Source organism: Dermacentor albipictus, chromosome 7 (genome assembly GCF_038994185.2).
Source record: "Dermacentor albipictus isolate Rhodes 1998 colony chromosome 7, USDA_Dalb.pri_finalv2, whole genome shotgun sequence".
NCBI lineage: Eukaryota > Metazoa > Arthropoda > Arachnida > Ixodida > Ixodidae > Dermacentor > Dermacentor albipictus.
This window is the reverse complement of record NC_091827.1, coordinates 65,407,988-65,425,092: the sequence shown is the minus strand read 5'-3', so window position 1 is coordinate 65,425,092 and position 17,105 is coordinate 65,407,988. Positions and strand designations below refer to the sequence as shown.

At 49.4% G+C, this 17,105-nt stretch overlaps 2 protein-coding genes across 2 annotated transcripts in view; one reads left to right on the top strand and one right to left on the bottom strand.

Annotated features, from left to right (window-relative positions):
* Positions 1-512: 512 nt before the first annotated feature.
* Srp9 (signal recognition particle 9) lies at positions 513-3,419 on the bottom strand. The gene is made up of 3 exons (XM_065455879.1): positions 3,177-3,419; positions 2,820-2,888; positions 513-1,749 (listed from the first exon to the last, which is right to left on the bottom strand). Exons 1-3 carry the CDS (start codon positions 3,246-3,248, stop codon positions 1,654-1,656), a joined length of 237 nt encoding a protein of 78 aa, XP_065311951.1. The 5' UTR covers positions 3,249-3,419; the 3' UTR covers positions 513-1,653.
* A 510-nt stretch (positions 3,420-3,929) lies between these two features.
* ena (ENAH actin regulator enabled) overlaps positions 3,930-17,105 on the top strand; it is a 131,070-nt gene continuing 117,894 nt past the window's right edge. Inside the window, exon 1 of the mRNA XM_065455892.1 lies at positions 3,930-4,164. Coding sequence (XP_065311964.1) covers positions 4,160-4,164 — 5 coding nt within the window. The 5' untranslated portion in view covers positions 3,930-4,159. The remainder of the gene's footprint in view (positions 4,165-17,105) is intronic.

Below are 17,105 nucleotides of genomic sequence, written 5' to 3'. Positions count from 1 at the left end.
GGACAAAAAAACTAATTCTAAACATGTCGAGAATGCCATTGCTAGACGAGGTACTAGTGGGAGTTCGTCACACGATTGCCATCTCTAAATGGGTGACGTGCATCCGCTATGTAATTTCACAACTTTGAAATCTTTCTGGACATAAAAACGGAGGGACGAGGAGTGTGAACTTTGTACTTTGCGAGTTTCAGTGAACAATCTGTTGCTGGCTCAAGTAGGAATGAAGTTTGGCTGCAGTTAGACGTTGAAAGGAGCCTACATTATCTATGTATTGCGCGTTTTGTACGACATGAAATGAGTGGTACGAGAGTGTATGGTGGGGGTTGCTTGTAGGAACAACCAGAATCTTGAGCAGATTTTTCGAAATGTCGTCGTGCACCAAACCTTGCGCTTACCAGCGTGTGTAAAAAAAAAAGTGTTTCTGAACAAGAAAATAAAGGCTTTTCAACATTTCCAGCCAGTATTGTGCAAGTTTCACATGAGATGCAGCGACAACACGACACCCTGCCACGTGAGGCTTCATACACTGTTTTATTCAATTAAAACGAGCGATGTCGGTGACACGAAACCGATTTGGGCAGCACGGAATTTTGTGCAACAAATTAAGAAGAGTGAGAAAAGTGTACCGGAAACACATTTTTTAAAAGCGTTTGATCCTGAATGGAGCTGCAGAGATTGCATATAGAAACAACTCACCCGGGTTAACAACTTCAGGCAAATGCGTAAGAGCACATCAACGCTAAAGTGTCGTCAGCCATGCTTCATTCAATTGGAGAGAAGTGTTCTTTGAACAAGTGACAATATATCCCAGAAGCCTTAGCACACTTCCCCACCTTGTAGTCTGTCTGTTGCACAAGACCACCGCATCTGCCCTTTTCGCAAGCTGTTGCCTTCGCTTTAACGACACGCCAAGAGCCTGTGTAATCACCTGAGTAATCTTGTCGTGGCCTTCTTCCCCCACGAGTTTTTTGCAAAGCTTATAAACAAGCTAACCGTACAGGTCACTGCATGCAAGTTGTGACAAACTTTGCGGCTGCTGCAGCATCCATGATTTACAAAGACTGTTTCCTCTGGTCTTTTGGCTGGCTAGTTATGTTTGCCTCCTGAACAATTCCTGATGTGCTTGACTGGAAGCAATGCATTGTGCAGGAGATGCTTGCTATGCACAACCTACAGCACACAATGTCAGCCAAGCTCTGCTGGTGCCGAATTCATCTCCTTCGTGACCATTTCTTCTGGCTTTCCTGGCCAGCAAGTTCTGTTACCCCTGTCCCGGACATCATGTCAACAGCCTTCCAAGCAAACATGAAAGTGCTCGATTCGAGCAAGGCATTTGGCCCTTGAAGGACCTTTTATAGAAAGCAGCCACACACCGTACTCGTCAACAGTTCTTCCATGAACGGTGCAACTGGAGACAGCGCTATTTACAGTGGTTTCACACATTGCTCACTTAAAAGACTGAATGAGCACAAACCACTCGTGCTCAAATCAAAAACGGTATTCAGTGTAGAGAGTTGAGTGAAGAACTGCCATCACCCTGTAACAAGCGCCACAGCCACGTCCACAAAAGACTTAACAAGGTCTCCCGGAAACGACAGTCCGTAGGTATGAAGAATGTACAAGGCGCGCAAAGCATGGGCGAAGGCCGCACAGTCATCGTTCCTTCGATGCCATATGCCTCATCAGCAGGTTGGTTAGTTTTTCTATCCTCTTGACGTCTTGAGAATGTTCTGTCAGATATTGAAGGCACTGTGGGGGAAAGAAATAGACTTCTATTAGTAGCCTTGTCATATTTTGACCATTGGGAATTGATCACAACCAAACGACCTCATGAAACTCGACTTTGCTCAAACTCATCCGGTGAAATTATTGCGTTTCCAAAAGACCTCACCTCAAATGTCAACACTTGCTGGCGAACTCAATGAGCTTGACTGAGAGTGCATTTCGTTATTTCCTGTGCATAGAACTACGTAAACTTGTTCTCATTCGTCTGATACAGGTGGCTCGAAGCTTTGACACAGTGAGTTACACGTTCCATGAAATCAATTGTTCAGCAAGAGGTTTCAGCAGCAAAACATGCTGCATCAAAGCTTCATACCACTTTAGCTACACGTACATGTGGACATATTTCAAAACTTTTACGTCAGAAGAAAGTCTAGTAAATACTGCCCGACTTGTTCGCGAGAAGCAGATGTATGCACTTGACCAGCTGGAGAAAAACGACGTCACAAATTGACCACACAACTTTTTTCATGTGGTTGGGGCGAACATTGCTGAGCTCGCTCATCCATAAATTGTATAGCAACTTCCAACTTTACCTCACTTTGTGAAGCAAAGGCGATCTCATGAAGTTGCCCACAACGATGGCTGAGAACACTTCCTTCTAGAGCACTTGTTTTGAATGAGGAGAAGCAGGCTAACAGTCCACAGAGGTATATAATACATTCATGTCTAAAGCGTTGAAGCGCGGAGATCCGAGAGTTTCACAATATGGAGATGCACATTACAAGCTTGCTATACACTTTCATAGCATACTCTCTCTCACATCGAGCTGCAGAAGTGCAGACATTGCACGTGAGCTAGGTGAAAGTTAAAAAGTATGCTGACGTCAACTATTTGACGCAATGAAATTCTGATTTCGCTGCATTACAGTTGCATACCTTTGGCAGCGGCACCAAATTACGGACATTTCATAGACCTGCCGTTGTCCCAAGCATGTTCCACAAGATAAGCAGGTTTATGACATTTAATACTGGCGCCCACGACTTGGAAGAGCGCTGGCAACGATTCAAAACGCGATCGTCGACCGCTTTACGTACCACTTGATTGTCTGTTACTTTGACTTGGAGCTTGCCATCGCAGTGCCTGTATTTTACAGTGAACCTAACCTGCAGAGGAAGAAAAGATAATCGTAACTACAGTTGTAACACGTGTACACAAATTATTCCGCACTCTGGAATGCCGATTTGGGACGTACACCATCTGGAGCGAGCGCATGCAAGATTCGCTTGCGCCAATTAAGACGTGCAGGACGTGCAAAGCGAACTTTCTCGTGCTCTGGAAAGGGCATTTCGTTGTCAGATCGTTCAAAATCTGCGAAAGCCAGCAATTTGCAAGACACACAACGACCATGCCGCATGTGCCGGCTTGCGGGCATTTACTCCTTTCCTTCTCACCTTCATGGGATCGGCGAGGTAGAGCCTCTCGGCGGCTTTCGAGAATTCCTCCCACGACGTGATGAAAGTCATGATCGCGACGCTAGGCTCTTAACTTAAACGGGCATCCGAACTTCGAGATTGACAACTTATTTGGCACCGCCGCCGTCTTCCTTTCGCACACGACACACGCTCACACATCAACCGCAGGCTGCGTGACGTTGCCAATGCATCATGGCGACGGCGAAGAAAGTGGCTCCGCCTGGTATTTGCGGTGTGAAGTATTCCGTGCCTTTTAAGTCTCAAAAATTAGGCCGCTTGCCGTTGAACAGCGCGACTCAATGCGATTTTCTTGCGCAAAGTTTTTCTTACGCAAATCTTTGCTTTGGTAAAACGTCACGGACAAGCACGAAGTTCGATCGGCCAGTGTTTTCCCGTGTGTCACCAAGCGAAGTATGCAAAATCGTTAGTGCTACAGCTCGGCTTCAAATGACAACCTTTATGCGCACATTATTTTGACACTTTACAGGTTGACGCGCCATCTAGTAGAAATAATATATACAAGAAACTAAATTATTTCATAAGTATTGCAAGAAGCTGTTTGTTTTTGTTATGATAGGTAACGCGACCATCGTAAGGTGCTTAATTTTGAGGTATGCGTTTTACTCACTTGTTGAAGTGTCCATGCAGGAAGTTATGTAACTTCGATATCAAAAGGGCTCTGCCGTGATAAAAGCAAACAAGAGAATAAAAGAACGCAAGATTACCCGGCGTGCCTCAGTTGTTGTTATCAACATGGCGGCGGGCGACTCTTGAAGTTTTGTGCGAGCGGTGAGCGGTGGTGGCGATCCGCCGAAGGATTCGGGAAGGAAAAAAATTCGTGCGCGTACCGGAGTGACCCCCGAGAAGTGACCGTTCGGATTTACCCCCCGGCAGGACGCTGGACGCTTAAATGACCCATCGGCGACGCCTGTGCGGACGCACGGAACGGAGAAAACGGAAACATGAGGTAAACATTTTGTATGTTGTGTGTTACGCGGTTCTGAGGACGCCGTTCTCTCGCTCAGTCGCCCAGGCGGTTTCCGCCTCGCATCGCGGTCTGCGAAGCCGTCGACCCCGGCTTGCACGCCGCGTTGTCGCCTGCTATCGCACGCTTTCGTGCGACGACGTCGTCCGTGCGGCTTTTCTGTAACAGCTCGGGTCGCCGGTTTGACGTCCAACGCTGCCGCGGTCGCTGTTTCTGTCATGTCCGAAGCGTTCGTTGGGACACAGGAAAGGATGATGCTCCGACAACTCGCGCGTGTGGTCATTCACCGTCGACGCGGGACTGCAAAGCGCAGCTGGCTTGGCTGCCGCTTGTGCTCCATCGAAGAAAGCGTCTCGCACACCTTCCTGTTTGCACCCTGTTTATGAAACAGTGCAGGGACAGTTTTCTCGTCTTGTTGCAGACGTTCGAAAAATTTCGACCGATATCTTTATTTTTTTTTCAGTTTTGTTTTGCCTTATGGTGAGCCCTCCGAACGCCGAGCAACGCGTGAATCTGAACAACGCCGGACTGCTACTTTCTTTTACTTTTTACCCGCGTTTATTGTCTTCTCGAGGTAGCGGGTTATTGAACTGCCACGCTCGGCAAGCGGAGTTGTTTCGCTGCCTCTTTTGACAGGTCGCTAGCTAGCGGGTTGCCCCCGGCGCCGGACCCGCTCGCAGTTTCAGAAGCCCTCGTTTGACCTAGCTGACAGGCCATCCTGCGTTGCTCCCTGTGCTCCGTCTATTGTTTTCCTGGCGGCGTCTGCTTCGCGAACCCGCCAGCTCGGCCTTCTTGCATTGGCGTGTCTGGCTTGAGCTGTTTTGGCAGTCATTGCTTGGCACGAACGGTTTACGTTATACCGTGCCATGTCGTTCGAAAGGACGCAACTGTCAATTTCAACCAAAACTTTTGGTGCCGTGTATATGTCGGCAAGTCGTATACGGTAGCGTCGTACTATTGCGTTGGTCAGCTTAAGCAGTAAGTGACACTGCGTCACCGCGGAAGCGCATATTCTGCACGAAAGTCTCGTGAAGGCAGGCAGGCGCAACAGCTGCTCCTAGAAGAGAGCCGAGCGAATTCGTTTACGTTCTTCGTGTAGCAGCGCGACGAACGGACAGGCGTTGAGAAGAGACAACGGAAGCGCAGTCTTTCAAGTGAAGCTTTAGTGATGACACGATGCCAGTGTGCATACACAGCAAGTGGAACGCGCCTAAACGAAAACGGACGAAAAGCTAACTCGCCTACAAGATCACCTGTACTACATACGTCATGCACGTGTGGTTACATATGATTCGAGTATGCGCACTCGTCCTTTGTCAGAGAAATGCAGGACCAACTAATGAATGCTGCTGCTATCTATGGGGTACGGTGATTCTTGTCTCATGACGCACTCCTCAGGTACTCAAACGGAATGGTTTAGCGTGCTCCGAACGAGATTTTTCGCTGGCTGTTAGTGACTTGTGAAAGTTTCAGAGCTTTGCTTTTCGTTGTTTCTTTAGAAAGCACCGTTGCTTTCCTCGAAAAGAGAAGTGCTACCCGGCTTGAAAGCAGCAGAGTGGGCGCGCACGTGCGCTGCCTTTTAATGTTATTTTATTCTCGTTCGATCATTCGTGTGACGTCAGGCGTGACGTCATTCGGACCGGCGAAGTCGATTGACTAATCCGGGATGCGATCGAGGCGACTCATCGGCTCGCCCGGAACACTCCAGCAAAACGAGAGACCGACCTTTCTCTAGAGGGAAAAAAAAAGAAGGGAAAAAAAAAAGGTTATAGTAGCTGCAATCACCAGCCGGCATTACTACATCGACCCCGCCCATCTTTTCACCCCTCGAAAGTGTCGTCTGTTTCTTTTGAATTCCACTCCTTTTTCATCGATTAGTGTCTTCGGCGATGCATTTTTTCGCCGGCTCTTTGCGTCGATTTCTTAATTTCATTCATCATTTCGTTCGTGTGGCCAGCTAGGTAACGTTGGTCCTCTTCGTTGGACACTTTTTTTTTGAAATGGTTGATCGTTCGTCGTTTCATCTGGGCGCACGCGATCTTTTCACTTTCACATCCGCCTGCGCCCCCCCCCCCCTTCTTTTTTTCCGCAAAGTCGACTCATTCTTTTTTAAGTAGGCCACTGAGCAGGTGTATCTGGGGCGTGACGTCGCCAGTGTGCTTTTTCTTCCTCCAACGTTTGTTTTCTTTGGGCATGCGCGCACCCACTTGTGACTGACTGGCGTGAGTCGAGAGTTCGTTGTTTTGTGCGTGCGCTCCCCCGGCGTAGTGGGGGGCCTTTTGAGCGATTACGACGCTGCACGGTATATCGTGCCCCCCCCCCTCCCCCCCAACCACCATCATCGCCTTTGTTCGCGCGTGCGCAATAGTGTCACCCGCTTTAGCGAAGGGAGATGCGGCGAAATGACGGACGTAGCGAAAGCGACGACCTTCCGTCACGCGTACGCGGTCGTGTTGGAGTGATGGACGCCCGCGGAGGAGAAATGATCGCGGGGCTTTTGGCAAATGCTTTTGCGACTGGGTTATGCCGTAATATTTCGTCGGATCATTCCTCGCTGAATTATACTGTCAACCCCCCCCCCCCCCTTCCCTCCTGCTCTCTTTCGATTTGCAAGAGGAACTCTGCCCCAGTAGCCGAGTGGCAACGGGCGTTCCGGTGTTGAGGACGAGGCAGCTGGCTCGATTTAAAGAAAAAAAAAAACACACACACACTAACTCGAGGTGGTCAAAATTAACGGGACAATAAAGAGAGAAAAAATGTGGCAATGTATTACAGTGAATTACATTTCTACGCTACTTAAGAATAAGGTAACTTTCCCGTACCATATCGCCGCGGCTTTGTTAAGTTTGATGGGCCCAGATAATATTTTTCTATTGTAACAGCAGTTATATGGACATTGCCGGAGAATTTTTGGCGTCGCCGTGTGTATTTATGTATATGTACGCTATGCGCTTATGTTGCCGTGTGCGCGAGGTAGAGGTTGTACTATCAACCGCCAAAGTTATTAAACCAGGTTTTCACTAAATTATTCCGCGGACTTTTTTTTTTTTAGGAATTACAGCGCGCAAACAAAATTCGTATCGCATTTGATTCACAGCGCATGCCTTTCTTTTACAAAGTAATAAATGACCAGGCTTTTTATGTTGAATCTTATCAGACGGCGAAAAAGGCCGAAACAATATCAGGGCCGATAATTACAGTATGTGCGGTAATTACTTTAAGGGTTCATTATTAAAACATTGTTAGTCACACCACGTAGACGTCAAACACAGTTGAGTCTGCCAAATTTTGCAGACTAAACCGTGACGTCATGAATTTTGTTGGCAAATATACATTGTATTCTAAATGACCCAAAGACGGAGCCTACTACGTTTGATAAATATATTTAGCCACAGCCGCCAGTATATGTATATATATACACACGTCGCATTGACGCACCGGCGCTATAGGGTTTCGGCGAGAAATCTAAAATAAAACAAAACTTTGACCTTTATGTTCTCTCCTAGTAGCCAACCTGTTACTGCGCCCAAAAACGAAGCGTTTCGAAAGAATACTTTATCAACGTGAACTGATTTAGTGCTTCTCTTTCATCATCATCATCATCAGCCTGGTTACGCCCACTGCAGGGCAAAGGCCTCTCCCATACTTCTCCAACAACCCCGGTCACGTACTAATTGTGGCCATGCCGTCCCTGCAAACTTCTTAATCTCATCCGCCCACCTAACTTTCTGCCGCCCTCTGCTACGCTTCCCTTCCCTTGGAATCCAGTCCGTAACCCTTAGTGACCATCGGTTATCTTCCCTCCTCATTACATGTCCTGCCCATGCCCATTTCTTTATAATGTCGTTTTAATGAGCTGTCCTGCCCCCCCCCCCCCTCTCTCTCTCTCTCTCTCTCTCTCTCTCTCTCTCTCTCTCTCTCTCTCTCCCCCACCGGCCTGTGGGGCTCCCCAAGCGACACAGGTTGCAAGTTTCCGGCGTTCACGCGATACAGCGGCGCAGGCAACTGGGGGTGAGATGGGGGCCCTACAGGCCGTGCAATTGTTGCCTCAGCTGGAGGTGAAGGTTATCGTGGAAAGGTTATCGCCACAAGCCTGTAATTAAAAGGGCGCTCTCGTTGGTGTTAAAGCCTCCCCCCCCCCCTCTACTGCGCGCGCATCCGATGGCGTCATCTGCGCAGATATGTGCCTGCGTATGCGATACTGCGCAGCCTCGTTTTAACGCGGCGTGTTTGGGGAAGTCGCGGGATTCGAGTACGTGTTGACGCACACTGGCGGTATACTGCAGCTGTCCCTCACCCGGGGTGTTGTACAGACGCGCACGCGCGAAAAGAAAAATAAAACAGTGCCGGAATGGTTAGCAAGTGTTCCGAGGTGGGGATACCGGCGAAAGAGATTCCTTGCGTCACGCTGATCGGGCGAAAGCGTCTCTGTAACACTTTCTAGCTCTCTCACTGACGTCACCAGACACCTGTAACAACATTCCCTCCAACGTTTCAAACATCAGAACAAAAATCTCATAGGTTACTCTCTCTCTCTCGCCATATATATGTGTGTGTGTGTGTGTGTGTGTGTGTGTGTGTGTGTGTGTGTGTGTGTGTGTGTGTGTGTGTGTGTGTGTGTGTGTGTGTGTGTGTGTGTGTGTGTGGTTTCCATTGATAACTTATGATTAATTAACTGCGCCCTCTCACCTGTTCGCGTAGAAATTGCTTCTTATCATGGACGCGTTAAACTGCCGATTAGCGCGGAATGCGACGCGCTGCCGTGATTACGCGCTTTTTCACCGCGTCATGCTTTTTTTTCATCCAGTTTTTTGTTATTGTTTTGCGGTCGCTCGTAATCACTCGTCGCTTTTTTTTTCACGCTGCGCCGCCGTAATTATACCCGCTTATTCGTTTCCGCCACCCCGCCCGTCCTTCGTTAATATGTCCGTATCTTTTTTCTCTTGTATTATTTTCTTTCCTTATCCGACCTCGGCATTGTGGGAAACGATCTGTACTTTGAGCTTCGAAACCGCATTTGCGGCTGTTTCTGTTTTCAGGCCTTCACTGAATTCTTCTGTGCGAATCGTTCGCGTCTCGACGTGTGGGTGGTGATTTCGTGTGATCAGAGCGTCGTTTTGTGTGTGTGTGTGTTCCTGGTTATATTGTCATGCGGGAAGTTTGAACGCGGAAGATGCGACGGTATCGTCTGCACGAACAGCGACCGTATTGTCTCGAGGAGGACGAGTACGAGTACGGAGAGGTGGCCTACGGAGATGTGGCCTACGGAGATGTGGCCTACGCCTCCGTTGTGCCTCGCCGAAGGACCGGCAGCGCGTTCCGGCGGTTCGTGGTCAGTGCGTTCAGGCCTGCAGCTGGGAGCTCTCGCGAAAGGTATATGTATACATGTTGCTTGTGGTATAGTGTTCGTAAATGCTATAGAAGGATCGACATTTGGCCGAGTTGGTATTGGTCGAACATTTTGAAAGGGACGGCGCAAGACTACAGAACAGAAGGCAGGAACCACACAGGACAGCGCTGTTCCTGCCGTCTGTCTTCGTCGTCTGTGTGTTCCTGCCTTCTGTCTTCGTCGTCTTGCGCCGCCCCCTTTCAGGATGTTCGTAAACGCCGTATAGTTGAGGTCGAGAGGCGAGATTCGTACAGCGGGTCACGTGATGCGTCGTATAGAACGGGTGTCGGCAACCGGTGGTCCACTGAACAACGAGGTGGCGGTTACCAGCTGTCAAGGGTCGAGGTTCCGCACCCTAGGTCGCCGGTTTGTTCCGGCGGCTAAGAAATGCGCTTAACATTTAGCGCTGCGAAGATTGTTGCATCGTACGCGAAAACGAGGTCGAACTGCGCCCGCGATGAGAGCTGCCGTAGTTTTGAAAACTGCGTACGATAATGCTGACTATATACTTGCTTGTTGCACCGAAACGTCTGACGCGAGCGTGCGATAGCTACCGCCATGAAGGTTTATTGCGTGCAGTTTTCGTGTCGTCTGAAGGCAGCTATCGTAATGTTTGTACTTGGCACAAGATGTCGCCCCCTCATAAAAAAAAAAAGACAACTTTAGGGTCTTTTCTACATCCGTGAAGATGTTAAAATGTTTCGTACGTGGAGGAAGAAACGTAGTTCGGTATAGCCCCGTGATGGGTGTTGAACCGGCGGACTAATGCACTAGCATATAGAACGTGAGCAGAGGAAGGTCAAATGCTGCATAGTCGTTTGTGGCGGACGAGTATATAGGTGTCGCAGTGAGAAATTCGCCGGCATTCGAAGGAGTCGCATGCAAGGCAGCCGTAACTGCAGGTTGCATAAAGGGGTCATCGTCTTGCAGCGGATATGAAATAGTATGACGATGATTGCATATATATATACGTGGACCGCAGCGTTTCCGAAACTGTGGTCCGCGCTGCCATCCGATAATGCAGCCCACCGCGGCCTCCCCACCCCCCTCGACACCCCTGCGCCGCTGTAATCACCGTCATGCTACTGCGTTACATCGTTGATCGGCTCGCACGGCTATAGCTCTGCGCAAGCGACGAGAGCTGTAGGACTTGCGGTGTCGTAACCAGGCCGGTCCGTGAACGCCGCAGCCGCCGCTTGCGCTATATAGCCCTTTGTCCTTCGTTTAATGCATGCGTGTATATAGAGACGGTGGCACATTACTTCGATGCTTCGTCACATCGTCATTACAAATATTATTGCATAGTACGCTATAGTACAAGTGGCATTTCCCTTGCATCGTTGGTCAGTGTGCGTGTGTCCGCATATACTTGTGTCACGACCAGTGGCGTAGCTAGGTCGTCTGGCACCCGGGGCCCTTAGCTCTTCTGTCACCCCCCCCCCCTCCCCGGGTGTAGTCTAGGAAGGCGAGGATATCGACAATATTTGGGTGTCTTCAGACGTATATGACAACCCCCCCCCCCCCGGCTGGCCCCGTGCACCCGGGGCCCACAGCCCCCCCCCCCCCCCCCCCTGTTGCTACGCCACTGGTCACGACTGCGGAGGCTTGTCATGATCGCGCGTCGAGTGTTTCAAGTATACTTATTTGTCTGTAAGGGAGCTTTCTTTGTGTAGTTGGCTTCCTCGCATTTCAGACCTATGGGCGTAAGCGAAGCGGTTTTTATATAACAGGGTCGCGAGGTTTCTTCCTGCGGCGCTGTCGTGACGTCACTCGAATCCGCCTGGATATGCGACGAGACGGTTGAATGGCTCACATACAAGAACGAGGAAGATGCACAATCAAAACGCGCGCGCACAAGGGCAGAATGTGTATCGATCAGCCTGCATGCTCGGAACTGCGGCATGGAGGCCGAAATTCCGCGAGCGTCCGTATACCGTAACGGCTTTGTCCGTCCAGGACGATGTTTTGTTACTTCCATCCCCCGTCCCAATTCACATGTCCCGGAACAAAAAACACGCTCACGCGAAACAAGCAAGTGCGCGACTAAGTGGACGTGGAATGTGTACATGTATACCGAGAAACCCCTCCCCCCCCCCCCACTTCCGTGGCCGTCTGCGCGCTAATTCGACCGGCACCCTGTCGCATTGTTTCCCGAACGATACACGTGTATACGGATGCGCAAAGCCTCCCCGTAGAGTGTACGGAATACAGGTCAGCCGGCGCCGTCTTAGCTGGCATTGGCCGTCGTTTTGCATAACGCGCAGTTGGCTGGCATGCGGTTCTTTAACTCCTCCCCCCCCCCACCTTCCCTTTAGCGTGTGTTTTTCTTATTATCATTGCAGCTTCTTTTTTGCTTCTCTTGTCCTTGGAGTACCCTGTATATGTCCCTGGCTTCATGCCCAGGCTGCGGCGACATACTGCGTTCGACGCCCCCCCCCCCCCCCCTCCCCCTTTTTTTTTTATTTTTCTTGTCTCAGCGTGTCGTACCGCGTTCGAGCGGTCTCACTCTGCATAGGAGGTACGTGCTTGCGTTGCCGAGAGGGCGTCTGCATTGGTCGCTGGTATGTAGACCGACGTTTTTAGAGATCTAAAAACGCTGATATAGACCGCCAGGAACCAGCCAGTGCGTCTCCAAGGTATATGGCCGTGCGGAGAGCGATCGTCTCCCGCTGTGGTCTTCCGGTCCACTCGCAAAAGCTCTATGGGAAAGCAAAAAAAAAAAAAGATAAAGAAATAGATCGGAGCGATAGCGTGGGAAGGCGCGTTTTACGGTGCTCGAGTGTTTCACGTTCACCTTATGCCGCCTACCTGATCTGATGGGCATAAACGTAGTTGTCTTATAGTATACGTTAATTCTCTTCGCAGACTGATCCGGATGGTTAGTCCGTTGTTGTTGCCTCCGCGGTTGTTCATTTATTTGTTCTTTTTTTTTGTTCTTTGAGCGCATGTAGTTTATGGTGATTGGCGTATATCCACGCCTATACGTGTTCGTATACTTTGCGATCTGTATACAGATAAGCGTGTCTGCGTAGGCAGGGCGAATTCTGGCGCCCTACCCGCCGTGGTTGCTCAGTGTCCATGGTGTTCGGCTGCTGAGCGCGAGATCGCGGGATCGAATCCCGGCCACGGCGGCCGCATTTCGATGGGGGCGAAATGCGAAAACACCCGTGAGCTTAGATTTAGGTGGGCGTTAAAGAACCCCAGGTGGTCGAAATTTCCGGATTCCTCCACTACGGCGTGCCTCATAATCAGAAAGTGGTTTTGGCACGTAAAACCCCAAATATTATTAATTCCGGTGCCTATACGAGTAGGACGCGGGTTCGGCCCACAGCCTTGGCGCGCTCGCGTTTCGAATGGTTCGGAATGCAATAAAAAAAGAAGGAAGATCAGAAAGAAAAAGTTACCACAGCTAACGTATACCGTTCTTCGGTATCCATGAAGTGGTATACGCTAAAGAACCCCGTTGCTGTTGATCAGAGCCGTTCCAAAAATGTATGCGGCGACGTCTCTCGTTTTGTACCCGCGTTGTTCGGGAGACGACGTGAACTGCGTGAATCGTCTTCCCCATTGTCGCTGCTCCAGCCCCCCGCCTTTTTCTTTTTTTTTTTGCTTACATGATTTCGCGGCGGGCAACCTCGATTTTTTTTTTATTTGCGAGGTTTGTAGCGACAAACATCTTTTTGCTTTGAATGTCACAATTCTCGCATTTCGTTCTTGCGGAGTTTAAGTCGTGGTCACTTAAGTTCTGGCTTCGTATATACGCTTCAACTTCTGTGTCTTTCACGATTCCGTTCGAACGCATCCTCGCCCACGAACGTTAGTTTTCCAGATCAATTGTTTTGTTTTTTTTTGTCTCCCCGCCAGCTTCCTCTTTACGCACTCTCCCACCCCTCCCGCGTAAAGCACGTCCGAACGGGGCAATCGAGGTATATTGTAAAATGAATAAATAGGTACTCCCGTTTGACCGGAAAGCTCAGTGTCACATTTCGTATAACGCTTGCACAAACTTTTTACTTTTTAATTTGTCGCCATTTATGTACGCGTTTGTGCCTCTTATGGGTTGTTGCTGTTGCATTATTGTGTGATTCCGTTACTCAATTTAAAATGCCTAATCACGATATTACCTCTGTTCATGAAAATCTTTTTGTGGCGCTTTAATGTACAAAGCCATTGTTTTTCTTTTTTTTTTTTTATTCTCACTGCTTCTGAGCAAATGTATGGGTGGAGGGACCTTAGTCAGGCAGAGCTCATCTGCCTTTTAGTCCTTTCAACCCAGGCAATGTATGTCTGAATAAAGAAACTGAACTGAACTGAAATAAACTGATTCTCGCATACATAGTTTTCCAGTCAACACGTCCAAAAGCACGCAGCACGCTTCGTAACAGGAAATTATAATTTTACTACCAGAGGATCCAGAATACGGGAAGGGTTGGGTTGGAAAACTCTTTCTTCACGCAGGAAAATCCTAAGATTGAAATTCCTTTATAATATATATAAAAGTAAAACTGGTATCAACAAAACACTGTTCATCAAGGAGCCGCATTACGTTTCATCTAGGAGAGACCACGCTAACAAAATTAGAGCTTACCAGTGCCGTACCAATGTGTTTAAGTATTCATTTTTTCCTAACACGATTAGCGATTGGCATGAGCTCCCTAATGAAGTGATGGCAGCTTCTAGTTTTGAAAATGCTATTGAGAGCCATATTCTTTGATTGTTCTGTTATTCATTTCTGTACATACGCTACTTTTTTTCTGTTTTGTTAGTTAGTTACTTTGTCACTCACTTTGTTTTGTACTTTCGTAGTTTCTATTCCGCTTTTGCGAATTTCAGTGCTTAAACTATGTTGTATTTACTGATGTATTCTTTTGATGTTGCTAAATATGTTTCCATTGTGACAACCTGTATTTTAACCCCCCTACGATAATGCCGTACAGGCGATGTAGGTATACCGAATAAATAAATAAATAAACACGTCGGGCCAGCTGGCCCATCTGAAGTACTACCCGAGAGAACAAGGCGGACGGAACACGGGGTTGGGCGCCGGGGTTAGAGGGGGAGGGAGGGGGGGTGGAAGGGAAGGATTGGTGCTGCCGCGCCCTGACCCCCTCGTCTCCGTTCGCCTTCCTCCGTCGGCACGCGTATGCCCCCCGCTTGTTCGTGCAGCTGCTGTAAGGTCGCGGAGGAAGGAGAACCTCGTGGGGGGGGGAGAAAGTCGGGCCTCGCAGTTGCGTGATCGGCGCGAGCTTGCTGGGAGAGCGAGAGTCCGTTTAATCTCTCCGTTACGTTTTCCTCTCGCGTGCGCTTGTCTTCTTGCTTCACTTTTTTATTACATTTTTTTTTTTTGCCAAGACACTCCCCTTTCCTCGTGCAGTTCCTCCTGCACCCATGCAACCTCACCCTCCGCCCCCGTCGTCGTCCGCACCCAGGTCTTGGCGATAAGGAAGTGCGGCGGATGTTCGGGCCTCGTTGCTTAGCTTGTTGTCGGTCGGCGGTGTATGAGGGGGCGAGGGGGGGGGGGGAGGGGAGGTGGCAGGCGTTGCTACTTGACTCGCTTTTTTTTTGTCTGCCGATTCCGCGTGCGCGGTGTACGCATGTGGTCGACAAAAAAACACCATTTGTTGTTCGGATGGGAAGAATTCGTCACCCACATTTCTAAACTGTCAGTTGGTGTATTTTATTTATGTTTGTTTATTTATTTGTTTTTGTTTACTTGTATTGCAAAGTGAGATACGCATGCTGCTGCAGTCAGGAGCACAAGGACTGTAAATATTTTATTTCAGGTGTAATATAGGCTCCACTTTCCGCTTTGTTCATTTTGCGATGCTCATTGCTCCCTACAGCGCTTCTCAACATGCGCTTTCTGCAGTGGGCTTTCTTTCAACGAATCGCTGTCAGATCTCGCGAAAAAAAAAAAAGTCTAGATTTGCCGTGGTTAGGGTGGCTTGCCGCGGTAGGGTGGCCTTCTAGCCACCCTACCGTGTTTGCTAAACCACTGCAGCGCTACAGTTGCCCCCGTAGTGATCGTAGCCCGAAACTTCATTTGTAGGAACGTGGCAACCGAAAACATGGCGTCCGCCACCAAATCTCGGATGCCGTAGAAAAAAAAAGAAGGAAAAAACCAGCGTCGAAGCGCGCCGCACAAATATTGAGGAAAACACCAGATTGAAATAAATTGGGCTGGAGGGGAGCACCCGACTGACGCGTGTTAAAACTGACTCGAGGCAGAACGCTAGCGATAACGCTCGATCAACGTCGCCTGGCATGACCCGGGGTCGGTTGTCCGCGGTGCTATATGTGCCGGCGGTGGCGTGCTAAAAGCTCCCGACTTTCACGCGCCGGTGACTGGACACATACGAGCAGCGACGACGCACTTGAAAAGGCGGGCTCGGGCGAAAACATAAAGAAAAGGAAAGGGGAACAAAAATGGAGGGGGAGGGAGAATCCCGGCTGCAGCCACAGCGGCTGCAGCCAGCGCCACCTATAGATATATCACAAGGCCCGTACGTTCCGATCCACGTCGTCGTGTCACCTGGCCCCATTGTGGAGTCTCGCGATCGTAAGCATAGAGCCTCTATACGTAAGCCGCGGCGATTTTGACGTCACCGATTTCGTCACCCCGGGCTGGCGAATACAAATTTCCGGCTGAAGTAGCGCGACGTCGTAACGCAGAGTGGCACAGGCCGTTGTACTCTGCAGCGCGTTTTTTTTTTTTTTTTTTCATCTTTGTGGAATCGGATGACCGCCCGCTTATAACATCCGGCGCCGGTCACCTACAGCTCTCGGGTTGTTGATCGCGTCTGTCGTGACGACCGTCGCGGCCTGCGTCTGTAATCATCCGTGTGATATGCCGCGGCGGGCCGGCCCCCGTCTTGCTAAGAGCTTCTGCAACAGTAATACCCAATGGCAATATGACTGTCCGGTACACCGGAAGCGCGCCCACGGGGACACGATATGTGACGCTGATATAGAACGGCGACTGGCCAAGAGACAACGAAATGCAAGTGGCAGCCTTCTCCCCTCGCCCACCCCGTTCTTTCGCACGTGTGAGGGGTCGTTGCTGCAGGCATACTTCCTCGTCTTCGCGTATCACCTCTTTCTCGTTGAAATGTAAGATGCGCTGTACGTCTGCTTTCGCTGAAGGATGTTGCAAAAGAGCTATAGGGATAAAAACCTGTCCCTCACTCAAAACAGCGGTAGGTGGTAGATATACCCGCGACTGAGACGGGTTGATGGGCTCACGTAGGCACGTGCTTGCCCATTAAGTTCAATTAAAGAATTATAATATATACATGTATGTATAACGTCCTACATACTAAACCACATGAAAGCTGAATCCGGCAAGAACTCTTTGGCATTTTTTTCTTTTTCTGCGGGGGAAAAAATCGCCAGAACCCACATCGAATGCTGCGACACATGACATCAGCGTTACGCCGCGGTTGCCGTGGTATCGCACGTGTTTTCGAGATCGGCGAACGGGCCTCGACCGTCTACGCTAATGGTAGCGATAATAATTAAAACGTTACATGCGTTG